Source organism: Felis catus, chromosome A1 (assembly GCF_018350175.1).
Source record: "Felis catus isolate Fca126 chromosome A1, F.catus_Fca126_mat1.0, whole genome shotgun sequence".
NCBI classification, from domain to species: domain Eukaryota; kingdom Metazoa; phylum Chordata; class Mammalia; order Carnivora; family Felidae; genus Felis; species Felis catus.
The window spans coordinates 17,370,915-17,389,427 of record NC_058368.1 but is presented as its reverse complement, the minus strand read 5'-3'; the positions used below and the strand labels follow the sequence as shown (position 1 = coordinate 17,389,427).

At 40.4% G+C, this 18,513-nt stretch overlaps 1 protein-coding gene across 5 annotated transcripts in view; it reads right to left on the bottom strand.

Moving 5' to 3' along the window:
• FREM2 (FRAS1 related extracellular matrix 2) overlaps nt 1-18,513 on the bottom strand; it is a 165,040-nt gene that overhangs the window by 19,416 nt on the left and 127,111 nt on the right. For 3 of the 5 annotated variants that reach the window (XM_003980340.6, XM_045052296.1, XM_023250973.2), the window contains 9 exons: nt 16,473-16,682; nt 14,845-15,042; nt 13,889-14,053; nt 12,914-13,096; nt 9,252-9,382; nt 7,560-7,718; nt 5,971-6,274; nt 3,174-3,305; nt 140-471 (listed from right to left, as the gene is read on the bottom strand). In XM_003980340.6, the coding sequence (XP_003980389.2) occupies nt 140-471; nt 3,174-3,305; nt 5,971-6,274; nt 7,560-7,718; nt 9,252-9,382; nt 12,914-13,096; nt 13,889-14,053; nt 14,845-15,042; nt 16,473-16,682 (1,814 nt within the window). Of the gene's footprint in view, nt 1-139; nt 472-3,173; nt 3,332-5,970; nt 6,275-7,559; nt 7,719-9,251; nt 9,383-12,913; nt 13,097-13,888; nt 14,054-14,844; nt 15,043-16,472; nt 16,683-18,513 lie in introns of those variants that run through there. The other 2 variants (XR_006594150.1, XM_045052301.1) reach the window with 2 other exon arrangements.

Here is an 18,513-nt window from a genome sequence, read left to right as displayed (position 1 = left end):
GTCATGCCAGTGTCTCTTGCGCCTAATGAACTACCACCAAGATGGAAGCCTGGAGGTGGGCTTTAGTCCAAATCTGTACACTTGGACAGAACCAACTGGCTTTTCCAGTGACCGAAGCTCAGATGTTCAAAATCCATACCTGTCCATCCGTCCCAATGGTGCCTCCACAGTCAGTCAGAAGTTCTGACATGTCATAGTAGCTAACAAACTCCCATAAGCAGGCCTCCAGGTTCAGGTTTCGATAGAAGCGTAAGGTACTGGAACCTCTGATAGACGAGCTGTACTGGTAAGGATGCGTCTCTCCAATTATTTCTGGATTTTTTGTAGCATCAGTCAAGAAACCATGGTGGGTCTTCACTTCAGTATAGTCCAGAAGATTGGAGCACTGGTGGTTTCCAACTCTTGAGCCGTCAGGACTGAGGGTGAGCTCGAAGTTGGAAAGCTCTTTAGTGGAGATCACAGGGAGCATGCCTGCGAGGAAATGTAATCATGATGCCATTGTCACCAGCAAAGGGCTTAGAACACTTGTCATTTCTTCATCCTCCAGAAGACAAGTGTTATAAAATACTGTATGGCAGTGATTACTCTCAATGTGGTGTCCCAGATGTCCCCTGGAATTTTTCAGGAGATCTGTGATACTAAAAGTATTCTCATAATGATTCTAAGGCATTATTTGACTTTCCCACCATTATTCTCTCACTAGTGTACCGTGGACTTCTTCAGAGGGTACAGGTCATCACACATTGCCACAGATTGAATGCAGAAGTAGATAAAAGAATTCAGCTGTCTCTCATTAAGCCAGACATTAAATATATTTTAAAAGTATAAGAAAACCAATAAATTTTTTGATTTATAAATGATAGTTTTTTTGTTTTTATTTCTTTTAATCTTTATTTTTGAGAGAGAGACAGAGAGAGCACGAGTAGGGGAGGAACAGAGAGAGAGGGAGACACAGGATCTGAAGCGGGCTCCAGGCTCCGAGTTGTCAGCACAGAGCCTGACGCGTGGCGCAAACTCATGCACCGCGAGATCATGACCTGAGCTGAAGTCGGACACTCAACCGACCGAGCCACGCAAGTGCCCCAATTATAGTTATTTTTGTTAAAAGTATGTTTTTCATGCTAATATGTAATGGATTTGTTATTTTTCACTGAATGAAAATAACTCCTTAATTTTAATTTTAAATCTAGGCCATATTTACAGACATAACTCATAAAAACAGGAAGTCTTTGAGATCCTAAATAGTTTTTAAGGATGTTCTGAGACCAAGAAGTTTAAAACTACCCCTATAAAATACAGGCCGAGGACTGGCAAACTTCTTCCATAAAGGGTCAAATAGTAAATATTTTTTTAAATTTTTTTTTTTTTTTCAACGTTTTTATTTATTTTTGGGACAGAGAGAGACAGAGCATGAATGGGGGAGGGGCAGAGAGAGAGGGAGACACAGAATCGGAAACAGGGTCCAGGCTCTGAGCCATCAGCCCAGAGCCTGATGCGGGGCTCGAACTCACGGACCGCGAGATCGTGACCTGGCTGAAGTCGGACGCTTAACCGACTGCGCCACCCAGGCGCCCCAAAATAGTAAATATTTTAAAATTTGTGGGCCATCAGGTCTGTGTCACAACGGCTCGATGCTGCCATGGTAGATGGGAGGCTGCCACGGGAGATACGTAAAAGGATTAACAGAAGACTTTATCATGAACAATGGATTATAATTTCATGTAATTTTCACGCTCCATGAAATATTGTTCTTTTGGTTTTTTCCAAACATTTAAACATGTAAAACCATTCTTAGGTTGCAAGATTGTTTGAAAAGAGGCAGCAAGCTGGGTTTAGCACAGAGGCCACAGTTTGTTGAAGCCCGGTGTAAACAACACAGCAAAGGACCATGAGAGAGGTGTTCTGGAATCTTACCCACCTCTCATTCTCAGATTCTTCTAGAGCGACCCTTGGCCTCACAAAAGAACTGGTCAGCTACTACCATGCTCCTGGAAGAGCTGTGGCTATTGACCAATGCACACAATGCACAGTCAGTTCTGGGAGCAGCATGAGGGACCAGCCTTTCTATTAGGACTGTTATAGCTTGTTTTTCCCTGCTGGGTCCCTCCTTCCCTTCGCACCTTTGAGTCACATCTCCAACATGAGCCTAGAGATGGGCTGGGCGTACGTGGGTCCCTCACTATGCTGTAAAGTAAAGAGGTGCACATTCTTGCCCACCTATCTCCCACCAACACAAATTTGGGTTTGTAATAAGCAGGAAAAACACACTTACGTCTTTTTTTTCTGAGAAAGAAAAATTCTACCTTATCGTTCCCAATACTGACCAGTTGTTTCCTCTCACCTAGCTACTTAAACTATAACTAACACACCAAGTGGTGAAATTAATATTAACAATTTATTTCAGGTATAAAGTCATTGAGGGGAATAGAACTTGCAAATGTTTTCTGGGGGCGCCTGGGTGGCTCAGTCGGGTAAGCGTCCGACTTCAGCTCAGGTCATGATCTCACGGTTTGTGGGTTCGAGCCCCGCGTCGGGCTCTATGCTGACAGCTCAGAGCCTGGAGCCTGCTTCGGACTCTGTGTCTCCCTTTCTCTCTGCCCTTCCCCCACTCACGTTCTGTCTCTGTCTCTCAAAAATAAATAAACGTTAAAAAAAAAAAGAAAGAAAACATTTTCTGTACTTGGGAAAATGTTCCCGGTGTGGATAAAGTTAATGACTCATAAATTCTGGCCACACTTTCTTATCTGGAGAAAATGAACACCGTTTATAAATTGGATTTATAAAATTCCGGCTATGAAATAGCAAATACACACTGAAGGCTCAATGAGATGTCGAGATACTTTACCGGAATTCCAAGTTTAAGATTAAGAGGTTTTAAGGATGGACATATTTGTGCCATTTCATAAAAACTAGCACATTAACCAAAGTTTCGCTCCATTGTGTTTGGACAATGTATTAAATTTATTTCATTTTAAAGAATGCGTAAATTGTCACACTTAAAAAAACAGGATCGAGAGAAAGCAGAAACACTTGAAAGAAGCAGAAGGACTCGACGGTCAAGTCGCACAACGAACACGTATTGTCTGTTTGGTGATTTCGACCACTCAGTGACATGAACCAGGTACGGAGGAGCCCAAACCACTCCCGTGGCTTTGCTCACCCAAGCCACCTACCGTCTACGTGTGGCATCGTGACAGTGAGCTTGATAAGGTTTGTGTACTCTGGGTCCTCGGGGCCCGTGTAGCGCAGTTTAGCGGAGAATGGTTCTGCTCCCACAGTCCCTGGTACTCGGGGCTGACAAAGACCTCAGGGAAAAACGAACATGTTTATGCTAAAAGAAGAAAACAGACAACACCTAGAGAGTGTTTTTAAACTAGGCACCCTTACTTTTTAAGTAATAAAATTAAAAATTCTCTGTGGACCAAAGCATTGCTAAGAAGAGCTATAAAAAAGCCGAAAACCCTGGTGTGAGAAGCAATCACAGCAGACAGTTTACTGGCTACTTCTTTACATGTTGGGTGTTTTATAAAGTTTGAGAAAAAATCGTTATTGTTCAATGTTTAATTATTCTGTTTACTGTTCAATTGTTTAATACACTGGGCATTCATTCTAGGTTATAATCATATTTACAAAGTCATTTTAATATAACATGTGAAAGCCGACAAGAAAAAATAACTACAGTTTAATTACATGAATTGGATGTTTACCATAGAATAATATACTTACTTACTGACTAGTCATAAAGTATCGGTATTGATAATCAAAGCAACTAAAAATGCACTCATCTTTAAAACAAAAAAACCTAGTCTCCTTAAAATTAGGGAACAAAATGTATACAGTGGAGTTTTCTCTATATATGTAACTTCTTATGGTATGTGTATTATGAATTATAATTTATAATATACATACTGATACAAAATATACTGATACTGACATATGCAGACACGTACTGAAACACATGACGATATAAGATTGTTTTCTGTCTAACATCTATCTAGCTCTCAGTGATCCTCAAGAATGCTGACATGAAAATCTTCCTCCAGTGTTTACTTTAAAAGAATTGTAATGTTTTCATTTTCGTAACATGGAACAGACAAAGATGTGGGGTTGTAATTTCAAGACAATTAGGCAATATATAATCTCTTTTCTATTTGTACAAAACAAAGGAAACAGACAAATATTTATTAAGATAGCAATAAAATCAAGGCAGTTGCCACATCTGGACTATTTTATAAAGAGGGGGACTCATTTTAAGGCAGTGTTTAATTTTTTTTTTTTTCCTTTCTGGTACTAACATAACAGTTTGGTTTTTAGAGGAATTTAAAAACCATATATTTTAGGGGTGCCTGGGTGGCTCAATCGGTTAAGCGTCCGACTTCAGCTCAAGTCATGATCTCGTGGTGAGTTTGAGCCCTGTATTGGGCTCTGTGCTGACAGCTTAGAGCCTGGAGCCTGCTTTAGATTCTGTGTCTCCCTCTCTCTCTGCCCCTCACTTGCTCATGCTCTGTCTCTCTCTGTCTCAAAAATAATTAAAAACATTAAAAAAAATTTAAAATCCATATATTTTAATTCTAACAGAAGAGCATGTTTACTATATATGATATCAATAAATATTGATCCTGAGTATTAACTGTGGGAGGTGGTACCTATAACATTTCTTTATGCAACAAACACACTTCTGAACCATTATATGCAAAGAAAGTTTTAGGAATAAAATCTTATAAACAAACTGTTACTTTCAATTTTTTTAATGTTTATTTATTTTTGAGAGTAACAGAGTGCGAGTTGGGGAGGGGCAGACGGAGAGGGAGACACAGAATCCGAAGCAGGCTCCAGGCTCCAAGCTGTCAGCACAGAGCCCGACGCAGGGCTCGAACTCACAGATCACGAGATTATGAGCCAAAGTCAGTCGTCCAACTGACTGAGCCACCCAGGCGCCCCACCAGACTGTTATTTTAAAAATCTAATTAAAAGTTCTTCTCCAGAGTGCAAGATTAGTTTATAAAGTAGAGTTCCTGTCTTTTCAGTGTTGTCTCCAGCTACATCCTGTTCTTCACCTCCAATGTCTGGGCTTGGAGGTGACATTGGGGCCCACCCCCCCACCCCCGTAATCACAGAGTGTGGACACCTGTACATCTCTCTCCACCTGCACCATCCCTCCTCGGGCCCGGTCCCCAGCAAACTCCTACTTGTGCAGCAACCAGGTCATCGTATAGGAGCCACCGTGTCCAGATTCTCCCTAGTCTCCCTCTCACGTGCTTCCCCATGTCTCTGTAGTTTCCGGATTATCCCATGATTTTTCAGCCTTCTATCAGTAATTGCTCATGCTTTTCTTTCTCTGCTGTTTCCAAGATTCAGCGTAAGCAGTTTTTCTTTGAGGAAACCTTTCCTGACCCACCCAGGGTAGAACGAATCACTTTTACTGTGCCTTGTCCAGACTAAAGTTAATCTTTAGTCCCCGGCTTGAGTGAATTCCTCGAGAATAAGCATCCTGATCTCTTGTTCTCATCACCAGCAGAAAGTATGCGTATGCCAGCCTAAAGTCTGGCATATAACAGGTGATCAAAACACGTGGAACAAATAAATACTTATTTTCTAATGGATATTTTTATAAAAATGATGTCATTTTTTAAGTACTTGAAGAATATTTAGGCACCCGGTGGCTCAGTTGGTTAAGCGTCCTACTCTCAATTTCGGCTTAGGTCACGCGCGATCTCGCGGTTCGTGAGTTCCAGCCCTGTGTCGGGCTTGGCACTGAGAACACGGAGGCTGCTTGGGGTTTTCTTTCTCCCTCTCTTTCTGCCCCTCGTCCGCTCTCACTCTCTCTCTCAAAACAGATACATAAACTTAAAAAAAATTAAGCACTTAAAGAATATTAAGGAATGCATGGGGGCATTTGGGAGACTAATAGCCAGGAATCAGACATTTGTGTATTTCAGTGGTCGTCGTGTGACAATGGCAGTGCAGTACCTTCTTCTCTGCTGATGGTTACGACAGGGCTCATCAGCTCCAGGCCCTCATTGCCATCGGCATTCACAGCACGAGCCGCACACTGCACCCGAGAGCCAGGCTGAAAGTATACGGAGTCTAAGGTGATCATCTTGGATGACGTAAAGAAGGTGTCAAAGTCCACTTCTCTCATGGGGCTGGTCACGCCATCAGGGCCAGCGGGAGCGCTAGTCAGCCATCGGTACCGGGTCAAGGTGTCGTTGATGTTCTCACTTGCACAAATGGAGCCTGTTTTGTCATAGTCTGAGTATTTAGGGTTGCAAGCCTGTGGGAGACAAGTGACTGTTAGGGCCACGGCACAGAACAGTGTGGAAGTTCTGCCTCTCAAGCTCTCTATCCTAGTGTTTTCCCTGCTGCTTTTTGCCATTTCTACCTGCTATTCAAGCAGCCGGCACATTTCTATTCTAGCCCTAACAGCGCGTGTGGACTCTGAACTTCCATTTCAAATAGCTTACTGGGCGTTTCTACTCTTGATGCCCGTAAACTTGCTATGCTTTGCATCACCTCATGAATCTCCGAGATCCCGAATCATTCTTCTTCTCCCTCCCTCCCTCCTCTCTCTCATCTTGTCCCCCACTTCCGGTGGGTCAGTGAACTTGGTTGGTTCTTCTTTTGCAATGTTTAAGCCGGTACCTTCCTTCCCATTCCCAGCACCACCTCGCAGCAGGCTGGGGGTCTTTCCGGGCAAGTGACACACTGCTGTGTGGGGACACTCCAACACAGCCCTCTTCTCCCGCCATTCCTCTGCGCGAGAACCCCCTGCTACCCAACCGATGAAGTCCACGGTCCTTCGTATAACATGGAAAGAACTCTATAACTTGGCACCAAATTCTTACCTGCCTAGTTAATTCAATAAACATTTATTGTGTGCCTATTATACGTAGATCATTACACCTGGGCTGTGGTCATATAAAAATAACATATAAAAATAAATGCATTCCAGTTTTGCTCGCAAGGAACTTATAACTTAAAGTCAAGGAGAGGCAAGTAAAAAGTAATCATAATAGGCCATTTTTTAGCGCTATTCCTGTAGATGTAGCTCGTGTTGCAATCACTTCCTCCTGGAATGGCCTTCCCCTGTCTGACTCTTATCTTAAACTGCTGAAATTCCAAACAAGTACCCCAAGGCTCTTCTCACACATGGAGCTGGGGCTTTAGCTGGCTTTCATGGTCATGATCACATCTTACCCTCTGGTAGAGCGACGATTCCTATCCATTTTTCTCTTCCTTAAAAATCCAATTTTTAAGTTTCTTGAGTGCACAGTTCAACCCTTATTTATTTTTCTATCAATGGCAGACCCTGAGATAACAGGAGATAACACACTGTGTACACATGAGTTAATAAACCTTTGTTGGATAAGGAAGAAAAATAGGAGCTTTATTTGACCAACGTTATGTTTTCCTGTCCCCAAAGTTCAAAGCTTATGCCTTGTGGTATTTTCCACTTGGCATTTCTTCATGGCAAAGCCTATCCTACACTGGCTAACATCTATAATTATTTTAAATAGTCATTTTGCAATTTTTCTCAATTTTGTCAATTGCCTACTCACTGTGATACAGACGACAGGATAGCCAGACACAGGTCCAGCACTATCTTTAGCTCTGGAAGTGTCATCATACATCAGTAACGACACAATTTGAGGGACAGAAGGAAAAGTGACGTCTGCCATGCTGTTCATTTCTTCTATATACACAATGGCTTTGGTGACCTACAGGGAAAAGATAATTACCTTTGATTATTAAAATATTTGGCTCTAGGAGCTTCTATTGTACGGTATGATACCCATGATGCTTGGCACGTCCCTGGCTTCACAGTGATGAGAACTGTCACACGCAGGGCCCCTGCAGAGTGACAGGCCCTATGTGGTTTGTTCTGGGTGATTCTGGCACCTTGGCCATATCTGCTGGCACCAGGGGAGGGTGCATGAGCCCAGGGCAGCCGGGGTTGGCCGGTGGTTCACGAGGTATTTGGGTTCTATTTTTCCTCTCCAAATCGTGATGATCGCGGCTGAATCTGTCTTGGGTTGAGATTTGGAAGACCCACGAAAGGGCCAATTAGCTGCTAGCGGGAAAAAAGCTGAGCGACAGGCTGAAATGAGGCAGATCCTAGGGGTCATGTGACAGCATGGCCATGCTGACGCGGATGCCAGTGAAAAGCGAGGCTTTAAATGAGCAGGGACCAGAAGCACAGCCTGAAGCCCAGGCAGAGCGTGATGCCAGGACACCTTGCCGATAAATTTGCCTTAGCTCCTGAAGAACCTTCCGATATCTTATATATCACAGTTTCCAAATCTATATTCACCTGTGGATTTGTAAAAGAAGCTGTTGTCCCTTGGAGTGACCTGAATGAATCTCTGGTCCTTTCACCCCAAAGAGTTTAATGCAATGCTCCATAAAAATAACAATAATCATTTTTAATGTGATCAAGGGTTATAAAAAATATATACGCGGGAAAGGTTTTCGGCCCATACTTCTTGAATTTTCAATATGACTTAAAAAAAAGCCAGGCACTGTAGCAGAAACACCATCAGGCAGGAAAGCTTATAAAATGATAACAAATACTGAAGGGAAGAAATCTGCCCAATTTGATTTTGTACTAATAGTAAATCAAACAATCAAAGAAACAGTAGATTAAAGCATAGACATTAGAAACATCGGTCTGTGCCTAAAATTATTCAGTTGTAGAGATTAAGGTTCAAATGTCAACATTCTGTGGAAATTATGTGTATCTTGAAGAAAATTGGTCGGTGACACAATTTAAGTGAAATGAGCACAGAAAACCAGTATTAGGACCATAACATTTTGGTCGCTGAGGCTCCGGACATCAATTTGTAAAGCCAGGATGAGCGGTGGGAATTTTGAGGGACAGCAAACTGTGACGTGGATGAAAATGTACATTTTAATGAGCTGCAGCACTGAATTTACAGTCTTCTCTTTATGCGGAGATGATGCTCTCTTTCTGGAAATGAATCTCAAATTCAAGGGCTGCCGACTGAAATGGAAAGGCTAAATGGGCAGACGTGGGGCTCAGTGACTGCAGTCTCTGAGTTTCTCTACACATGACTTTTCAAAGGAAGAGTAATAGGAGCAACATTTATGTCTGAGGTGAAAAGGGGATTATGCACATCTCCTTCCACGAGGCTTGCACAAAATTCCATTAGTCTACTGTATACCATGTGAGGCTTATATGCATTTTCCCCGATTAAAGTGCAAGCCCTGAATTTGTATCCACATTCTCTTACCTGAGTCTCTGCAATCATGTTCTCATCGGGTTTTAGGTGAACAGTGAAGGCCTCTCTCATTTCTCTGATCCCATCGAAGATTACTTCAATGTTAACAAGATGCTGCGTTTCTCCCTCCTTAAACTCAATTTCTACAAATGCAGAATCACAGATTGAAGTCCTTTCCACACGAACATGTGAAATTTTTGTCAAGCTTTTTTGACAGTGACTCACAATGAGGAAAAACACTTCACACTGTGGCCCAGTGTGTGTGTGTGTGTGTGTGTGTGTGTGTGTGTGTGTGAATAAAATGGAAAAACAAGTTTGAAAACATCATTTATTTTTACTTCAGGTCTTGCACTTCAATGTTTTCCATTCTATTCAATTTCATCCAAATAAAATTCTAATCAGAAGCTACTATATTTGTTTGTTGGCCCACAGTCTGAGAAAACACAGAATAATGGAACAGAAGATCACCAGTTCTAATACTGAGGCGTAACCAGAAAAACGGACTTCTTGGTTCCAGAATTTCTGAGCCAATAGGATCCAAGTTAAGTGACTAATTTTACAAATATTATGAACTGTGAACAGCACTTGCATTAAGTATGTATGGATAATATAAGGTGGATATAAAATTGTTGAGCTTTTTAATATTGTATCAAATTATATTTTAAGAAGACTTTTTTCTGTTGTTGGCGTTAATCTTGGAAACTTAGAAAATTCTTTTTGAGAGATGCGAATGGCATTCTTCCCCTCAATCCTGCCCTCGCTAAAAACAAATTTGTTTCATTGTCATGAAAATGAAACCCAGTTATGAGAATCCTTTTAAAAAAATTATTCATTTCAAAATTCTTAAAACGTTAAAAATTAATTGATTTTACTGAACTCAAGAGTCAGCAGCTACCCATATCATGAGACTTGGATAAACGACTTTGTTGGTTTTCCTGTACCTTTTGAGAAACTGGCTCAGAAGAGAGGTAAAAAGTTTAATGCATATCACTCCAATTAGAGAAGATAGCAGATGCTGTTTCCGACATAACTGAAGTTCAACCATTAGAACTCTAAATTACAAATCCTTTAAAGTGTGGCAGAGGAAAATGTGTCTCCAATGTGTGTTTCTTCTGCTACTTCTATTTTTTTATAAATTATGAAAAAGATTTTTTTTCTTTAAAATTGAGTTAGTAAGCCAGATCCCTCTAAAATGAGTTCTGTTTCTATATATAGCCATCTTCCACATTAGCCTTAGCGTGTTCTTTGAGTCTATTAGTCTTGGGTTTCTCAGACCCTGAGAGAATTTAGGGTTCTTGTTCCGGAGGATGAAAAGAGCTGATCATCTCTGGCCCATCAATTTGTTTGGTCTGACTCCTGTGACATTTCATTATAAAATTAGTTTTTGAAACCAAAAATATCTGGGGATTGCATAGAAAAATACAGATTTTTTTTTTAAGTTCTTTTGCACTTTCCTGCTTGGCAAAAGTCAGCTGGCTATGATGGTGCCGGCTTTTCCCAGCAGGGAATGGACTTTATGGTTCAGTAACGCCTCCAACGTGTCATTTTCCCTCCTACGTCACTTGCTTCACTCTTTTCATCACTTGTTTTAGCCCTTATATAAGCAGTCGAGTTTTATAACATCCAGAGCTACAGAAACCCAATTTCTAAGAAGTTAAAAACTTAAGTATTTCTTTTAAATATTTAAATGACTGTTTTCTCACCGTACACTTGCTAGATGATAGGTAAGTTTCCTCGATGACTCAATTACTTTAGTCTTTATCTGTCACTTTTGACATTTTTAGCACAAAAAAAGTTTCAGTTTTTCTTCTATATTTGTTATTTCTGTTTGTTCATTAGGGACTGGCCTCCATTTTGACCACAGGGGGAGAAATTAGAATATGGGTTAGAAGAGATGACATTTTAATTGGAAGCTTTAGAAACAGCATGTTTATAATGGGATAAAAGAGGCACAAGCTGGGGCGCCTGGGTGGCTTGGTCGGTTAAGCGTCCGACTTCGGCTCAGGTCATGATCCCACGGCCTGTGAGTTCAAGCCCCGCGTCGGGCTCTGTCCTGACCGCTCAGAGCCTGCAGCCTGTTTCAGATTCTGTGTCTCCCTCTCTCTCTGCCCCTCCCCGTTCATGCTCTGTCTCTCTCTGTCTCAAAAATAAATAGACGTTAAAAAAAAATTAAAAAAAAGAGGCACAAGCTGATTCACTGATATTTAACCTTTTTCTGACTTCATAGGTCAGTTTACTACAGAGGTATAGTTTTATTTCTGCTTCAGCAAAAAAGTTTGTTTTGTTTCCTTGAAAAACATTTTCAGTTAAAGGTCACATTCTCCATCTTTAGAAGGTGTTTCCTTTATGTAAAATCTGCTTATTTACAGAAAAAAGACTTATTTTAGATTTTTATAATTTTGTAGCTAACCAGTTTTTTTCTTCTCCTTTTGGGCTGTATGTGATTTATTTCAAATATAATATAATATAATATAATATAATATAATATAATATAATATATTTAAAATATAAATATATCATTCTTTGCAAAGAGAAAATTCTGAGGATAACTTTGAAGCCTTACAGTAGTCAAACATTTACCATATATGCAAGGAAAACAAGCTTTTTGGTAGAGGATGCTTTTTTTTTTTTCCTATTGTCTTCATCAACTTTATTACTGACTCAGAAATCATTGTCCATCATTTTCCAACCTTTTTTTTTTTTTTTTCACAAGTTAGGAGATCAAGGTGAATGCCTGATGCCGTATGATCAAGAACTAAAGATTGGGGACGCCCGGGTGGCTCAGTCGGTTAAGTGTCCGACTTCGGTTCAGGTCATGATCTCATGGCTCATGGGTTGGATCCTCGAATCTGGCTCTCTGCTGTCACAGCAGTGCTCCCTTGGATCCTCTGTCTCTTTCTCTGCCCCTTCCCCCCCACATCAAGAATAAATAAAAACATTAAAAAAAAGAACTAATGATTGTTGGTAGCAACAGGTAGGATACTAGAAACAATGTGGATAAGTAGAACTCCACATGATTCACAAACTTACCTTTGACAAAGAAATCAATTTATAGCTATTCTGTCAGCAAATAGCTTATAAAAAGAGAGAGAAGAACTGATTTGTTTTAATTACTCATAAAAATAAATGGTGAAATGGTCCAAAAATTTGAAGACAGAGAGGGGTGGATGAAAAGCATCCGTTACGAAATCCTAAGGCCTGGAAAATTCATGGTCTCTTTGGTTCGTATTTCACCGGCCTTTTTCTGCCCTTCATTAGCACAAAATTTTGTAGCTTGAAGTTTTAGATTGTTGGTGTTCTATAAACTAAAAAACTATCTCAGCTACCATGCATAGTTTCATCGTACTAGAATATTCTAGAATCGAACTTAGTTAGTATCTGATTATCATAATAAAGGTAACACCTATTAAAAGTAAAAGTAGACTTAGAACATAAAGTCATTTGGTCTATTCACAACTTCTTCCCTAAGTCCTCACACATAAACCCTGTAAGTCAAAAAGGAAAATTCTGGAACTAAATTCCACTGCCTTTGTTTTTCTGGAAGAGATTAATGTAAAGGGGTATGTCTATTTTTGTTTCAGTTGGATATTTCTCTTCGTTTTCTCAAGGGCACCAGTGCCAATAAATAGTGTGAGCACCACCCACCTGGAGGCAGGCCCTGGGAACGCCCGTACCTTCTGACACAGGGTGATAGTCTTCTCCAGAGGTGGCTGATCCATCCTTGGTGTGGACTCTCACGATGGAAACCTTCGAAGTATCTCCTTGGCGAATCACTGGAATTTTTATAACCACCGACTGTCCTGGTTCTTTGGGTTCACTGACACTAAATTTGGTTTCTCCAAATTTAATGATGGCCTCTAAAATTGTGAGAAATGTGGATAAATTAAAATGTAAGGGGAATACTTTTTCTTCATTTCTAATGTTTCTTTCCATATGGGAAGAACTTAATTAGTATTACACTCCTGGCATCTCTCCGTCCCCTCACCCATAATTATTGGTGAGTGGGTTAAGAGAGACTGAATGTGTGAAGTCCAGCTCCTTCCTTGGGAATTAACCAGCCCCAGACAGCATGTACTCTGGGTGGCCTCTATGTGCCATAAGTCTTACAGGAGTGGGTCTCTGAGAAAACTGATAATAAATTTTCTCACTGAGGGAGAAACTGCTGGTCCAGGGCTATCTCTACCAGGTGGGAGGTATGAACATTCAAAATTCGGCATTATATATAAACCATATTCTCCAACATCAACTTTCAATTTTAATGGTTGATTTGGCTCCCCATTCGTCTTACTCTTTTTCCCTATTTCTCAATTGCTTTAAAACCTTAGTCAGAAAGAGGCGGGTGGTACCTGAGTGGCTCAGTCGGTTAACCATCTGACTCTTGATTTCAGCTCAAGTCATGATCTCATGGTTCCTGGGATCAAGCCCCGCATCAGGCTCTGTGCTGACAGAGTAGACCCTGCTTGCTTGGGATTCCCTCTCTCCCTCTCTCTCTCCCCCTATCCCGCTCATGCTCACTTTCTTCCTCTCCCTCAAAATAAGTAAATAAACATTAACAAAAAGCAAGAGGGGGTTATTTACTGAGCCACCAAAAATATCAACATAGATTTCAATTTCCAAATTACAGCTGAACACAAGAAATAACGTCTTACTATCAGCATCATCTTGGATCCTTATCAGAGTTTCATTTTGTTCCCCGACCGCAGCCCCGAAGGGGGAGTTGCTGTGTGGGGTGCCAAGAACCAGGCGGAGCTCCTCTACCTCCTCATAGAGTTTGTCGTCCATCAGCTCGAGGACACAAGGCTTTTCAGTCTCACCTGGGACAGTGATAACGACAACACATCAGTTACATCCCATCCCATCCCAATCCCATCCCAGGCCCTAAAGGACACATGGGCTACTAGAATACAAGCACCGTAAGGGCAAGGATGTTGCTTTTTTCCCTGCTATACTGACAGGGCGAAGAACAGTATCCGGCATGTCATAAGCCTCCAATAAATATTTGCTGAATGAATGATTAAATGTTTGAACATATGCAACGAGCGCTCCGACTTGTATGGGAAATTTCTTTAATGTCTGTTTTTAAGTTCTGTCGCTCATCTTAGAAAACAAGGATAATGAGCAAATACCAATTTTATGTATGAATTTCTTGCATCACGATCAGGAAGCAAATTTAGCAGCCTTGTACCGGACGGTCAGAGTTAATGTGACCACAGTGCTAGTTTCTAGTACAATTACGGGATCAAAGTGATCAAACATTTTGAGGCTCTGAATTCACATTGAACGTGTGACATCTGTTTCCTCCCCTTTCTATCGTTTGAACCCTATCTCCCAGCAGTAGGAGATATCTATACAGCATATCTATACAGCTCATATGCCCCTGGGTAAACAATACAGCACATCACTGGAAACTAATTAATAAATTAATACGACATGAAAAAGACATTCGTTCAATCTGTGACAGCCTACTCTGCCCTATTCACACGGTGCACGTAAAACCACGCCATAAGCTTGTGGAAGTCAGGGACATGTATTTTCCTGGTACGTGTTTCTCATCAAAAACTCGGCTTCCTCAAATTCCACAGAAAAATGTCAGGCCCGACCTTACCAGGGAGGAACGTGATGATGGAGCCATCAGTGTTTGGACGTTCCTCAAAGTCCGCCATCACCTGTGCAGACCCCTGGCGTGTGTAGCATCTCACTGAAGACCTGTAGTGAATGTCTCCATTCCTGTGGATCATTGCGACTATCTGCCCATCATTTTCATTGCCAATATACACCCGTTCTTTGAATTGCATCTTAGGCACTGCAAAAACAAATGGACATCAGGATCAAAGTGGACAGAGATCTCCTTGAGGAAAACGGCATTTCAGAGAACCTGGCTTAGTGGCAAGAATAATGGAACGGAAGTGAGAACTGAACTCCAGTTTCCACGCAGTCACTTGACAATGTTTTGGCGTTAAGCAAATCACTTAAATAAATGAAGTGTTTTGATATCTCTTATCTGTGAAATTCTGCTCTGCCCATTCCACGGAGTAGGGAGATGCAGTGAAATGGTAAAAAAAATAGACAAAACCAGAGACTTTGAGATATCGGTATTTATATATGTTGCTTAATCATGAGCTTTTCAGAATTACTGAAATTTCTGGGTAATTTCTGAACTATCTGTGAATAACACTCAATATTGTATATATAATTACAAGCTGAGTTTACCCAGACTATGTGAGAAAAGTTGATAATGAATATAGTATTATATATGTGTATGTGTATATATATATATATATATATATATATATACTGTTTTTGATCTTGAATATTATGTATATATTTTAAGTGATACCTATGATGGGTGAATTAAACATAAGCCTCATTAACAATAGGCTACATTCTTCCAAGCAACGCCACATCACCATGGTTGAAACTTATTCAAAACTCCCTCATGAGGACGTGTCAGAGAGCCCTACCATGTGTCCAGCAGCTGCATGACTTAGAACTATAGTTTTGGCATCTTATTAGGGAAGTTTCAAGTGTCTAGAGATGATAGAAGTCTTGTGTTGAGAAGTGGGAAAAGACCATTACATTCAAGGGTCTGTGCAACCCCATGTGGTTCCATCGAGATACTGATGACAATCTCACTTCGTTTTTTTAAATTTGGAAAGAAGACTAAAAGTTTTCTTCTGAGACTACCTAATTTTAACAAAATGGTCAGAAGGAGAAAGCAAGACATGGTCAGATAGGGTACTGTTATGGGTCGAATTGCATCCCCTCCAAATTCGTAGGTTGAAGTCCTATAACCCACACAATCTGAAAATGTGACTTTCTTTGAGGATATGGTCTTTACAGACGTAATCAAGTAAAAATTAGGTCGTGAGAATGGATTCTAATTGACTAGAATTGGTGTCTTTATAAGCAGGGGAAATTTAGACACAGTGACATACTTAGAAGATAAAGTAAAGGCACATAAGGACAAGATGGGTATCTATAAGCCAAAGAAGAGGCATGGAACAGATCCTTCCCACACAGCCTTTGGAACAAACCAACCTTGCCGACATCTTGATTTTGGATTTCTAGCCTCCAGAACTGTGAGACAAGAAATTGTGGAGTCTATAGTACTTTCTTACGGCCGCCCTAGCAGACTTCTACAGGTATGCGAACCCCAGTTCATCATTTTACTTAACATGTATATAAACTCTAGCCTATCATTTTACTCATCATTGTCAATTAATAGACACTCACAATCTGAGACAGAATCATTTATGGACACTGTGGCTTTGCTGGGCTCGCCAAGGGCAGCGTTCATCGGCATACGAAGCACCAGTTCAAATTTCTCAATTCCTTCCAGCACTGGTTGCCCGAGATCGTCCAGGATGGTAACACGAACAGTCTGCATGTTGACTCCAGGTGCAAAATCTAAATTACGGCTGATTCCCACATAGTCAGTTCCAGCTATACGAGTAACAAAAGAATGATTCAGTCAGGGACTGACTAAATTAAACAAGATTATGAGATGCAAATTATGTAGACCTATTTGTGATTCTTTAAAAAAAATATATAGACCAGTATTACATTGCAAAATGTACATTTAATGAAATGCAAAAGGTTAGTATCATATAGGTTTTTGAGATAGTAGAACAAAGGCCAGGTTCTGAACTTTATTTTCTTTATGTCTAATGAGCTATTTTAGCTTTGGTTACATAATTCTTCTGTTTTTATTTTAGAATTCTCGAATAGAGCTAATAAAATTCAGGTCTGAGTTAATCAGCACATCAATCATACATATGATTATCGTAAAATTACCTATGAAATACATACATTTAAAGTTTGTTAACATCAGCTAAATATCTATATTTATTTTCCAAAGCTACAAGAAAATATCCTACTTAGGTGTGTGTTTGTCTGTTGGTTAAAGCAACATTTCAGATATAAGCTTTTGTCCCTCTCACTCTACCCACACTCGCCCCAAGAAAAGAGAGCAGCCAGCTTTTATTCTCAAAGACATATCTGGTCTTTGGCTTATTATTTTTCAGACCATGGGGTGCAAACCTAGTGTCAACACCTCAATTTATGTCTAAAATAGTTACAAACAAAACTGTCCGTCAATCTTTAGGGAATTCATAAAGGCTGAGAGTGGGTGACAAGGTTTCCATATTATTGCTTCTTTGTTTTCATACCTTCTGTTCTCCTAACTCTCATTTTATATTCTCTCTACCTCTGAATATGCAACTGTGAGTGTATATGCCCTTAATTCATTTTTTTGAAATCTCCATCCAAATGTCCTGTGGTTCTTCCAGTATTTTTCTTTTCCTCTGCTTCATCTTTAATTTTCATCTTTCTCCGATTTGAACTTTTTCTTAAAAAATGATGAATTCAGGGAATCAAATACTTACTGGACACTGACTACATGCAAAGTATTATGCTGTTTCCACTACATTAAAAAGGTTAAAACTTCAGTGTGACCTTTAAAATGATATGGTCCCTGCTTGCTTTGTGGGATGAGTGTGTGATGCGTGCATGATGTACGTGTGTGTGTGCACACGAGAAAGACAGAGTGTGTATTGTTGGCAACTTAGAAGAAGAAACAAAGGACATTCCTAATCCTATGCTTACCCTAAACTTTATGATCAACTCTTTGGAGATGTACATTCCAGAATAAAAGCAAGCATGGACCAGGTAGGGTAGCTTATATACTGAAGCATGGAAAAGCCTTTCGGATCTGAAGTATTTATGGGGACATCTGGTTAAAATGAGGAGGGAACCAGGTCGGAGATGCACATCTTCAAGATACTTACCCTTCATTAGATTTCTGTGAGAGTGGCTGGCAAGATCATTCCTGTGCACACTGGTGCCATAATATGCAATGATGTTAGATTTGCAAAGTGTAAATCTAATGAATTAGAATCTAATGAATTAGAGAACCAATTCATGCAAAGAAGGCATTAGAATTTAGAGTCTTTGAGTTCTGTGTTTGTAACGAAGCCTCTGATTTGTGGCTTTAAAATATTTTTTGAAATGTTTATTTATTTTTTGAGAGAGAGAGAGAGAGAGAGAGACAGAGTGTGAGCAGGGGAGAGGCAGAGAGAGACAGAGACACAGAATCTGAAGCAGGATCCAGGTTCTGAGCCGTCAGCACAGAGCCTGACGCCGGGCTCGAACCCACGAACCGTGAGGTCATGACCTGAGCTGAAGTCGGATGTTTAACAGACTGAGCCACCCAGGCACCCCTGATTTGTGGCTTTTAAATGTATTTTCTCACAATAATAAAGAGAGCCTAGACTTA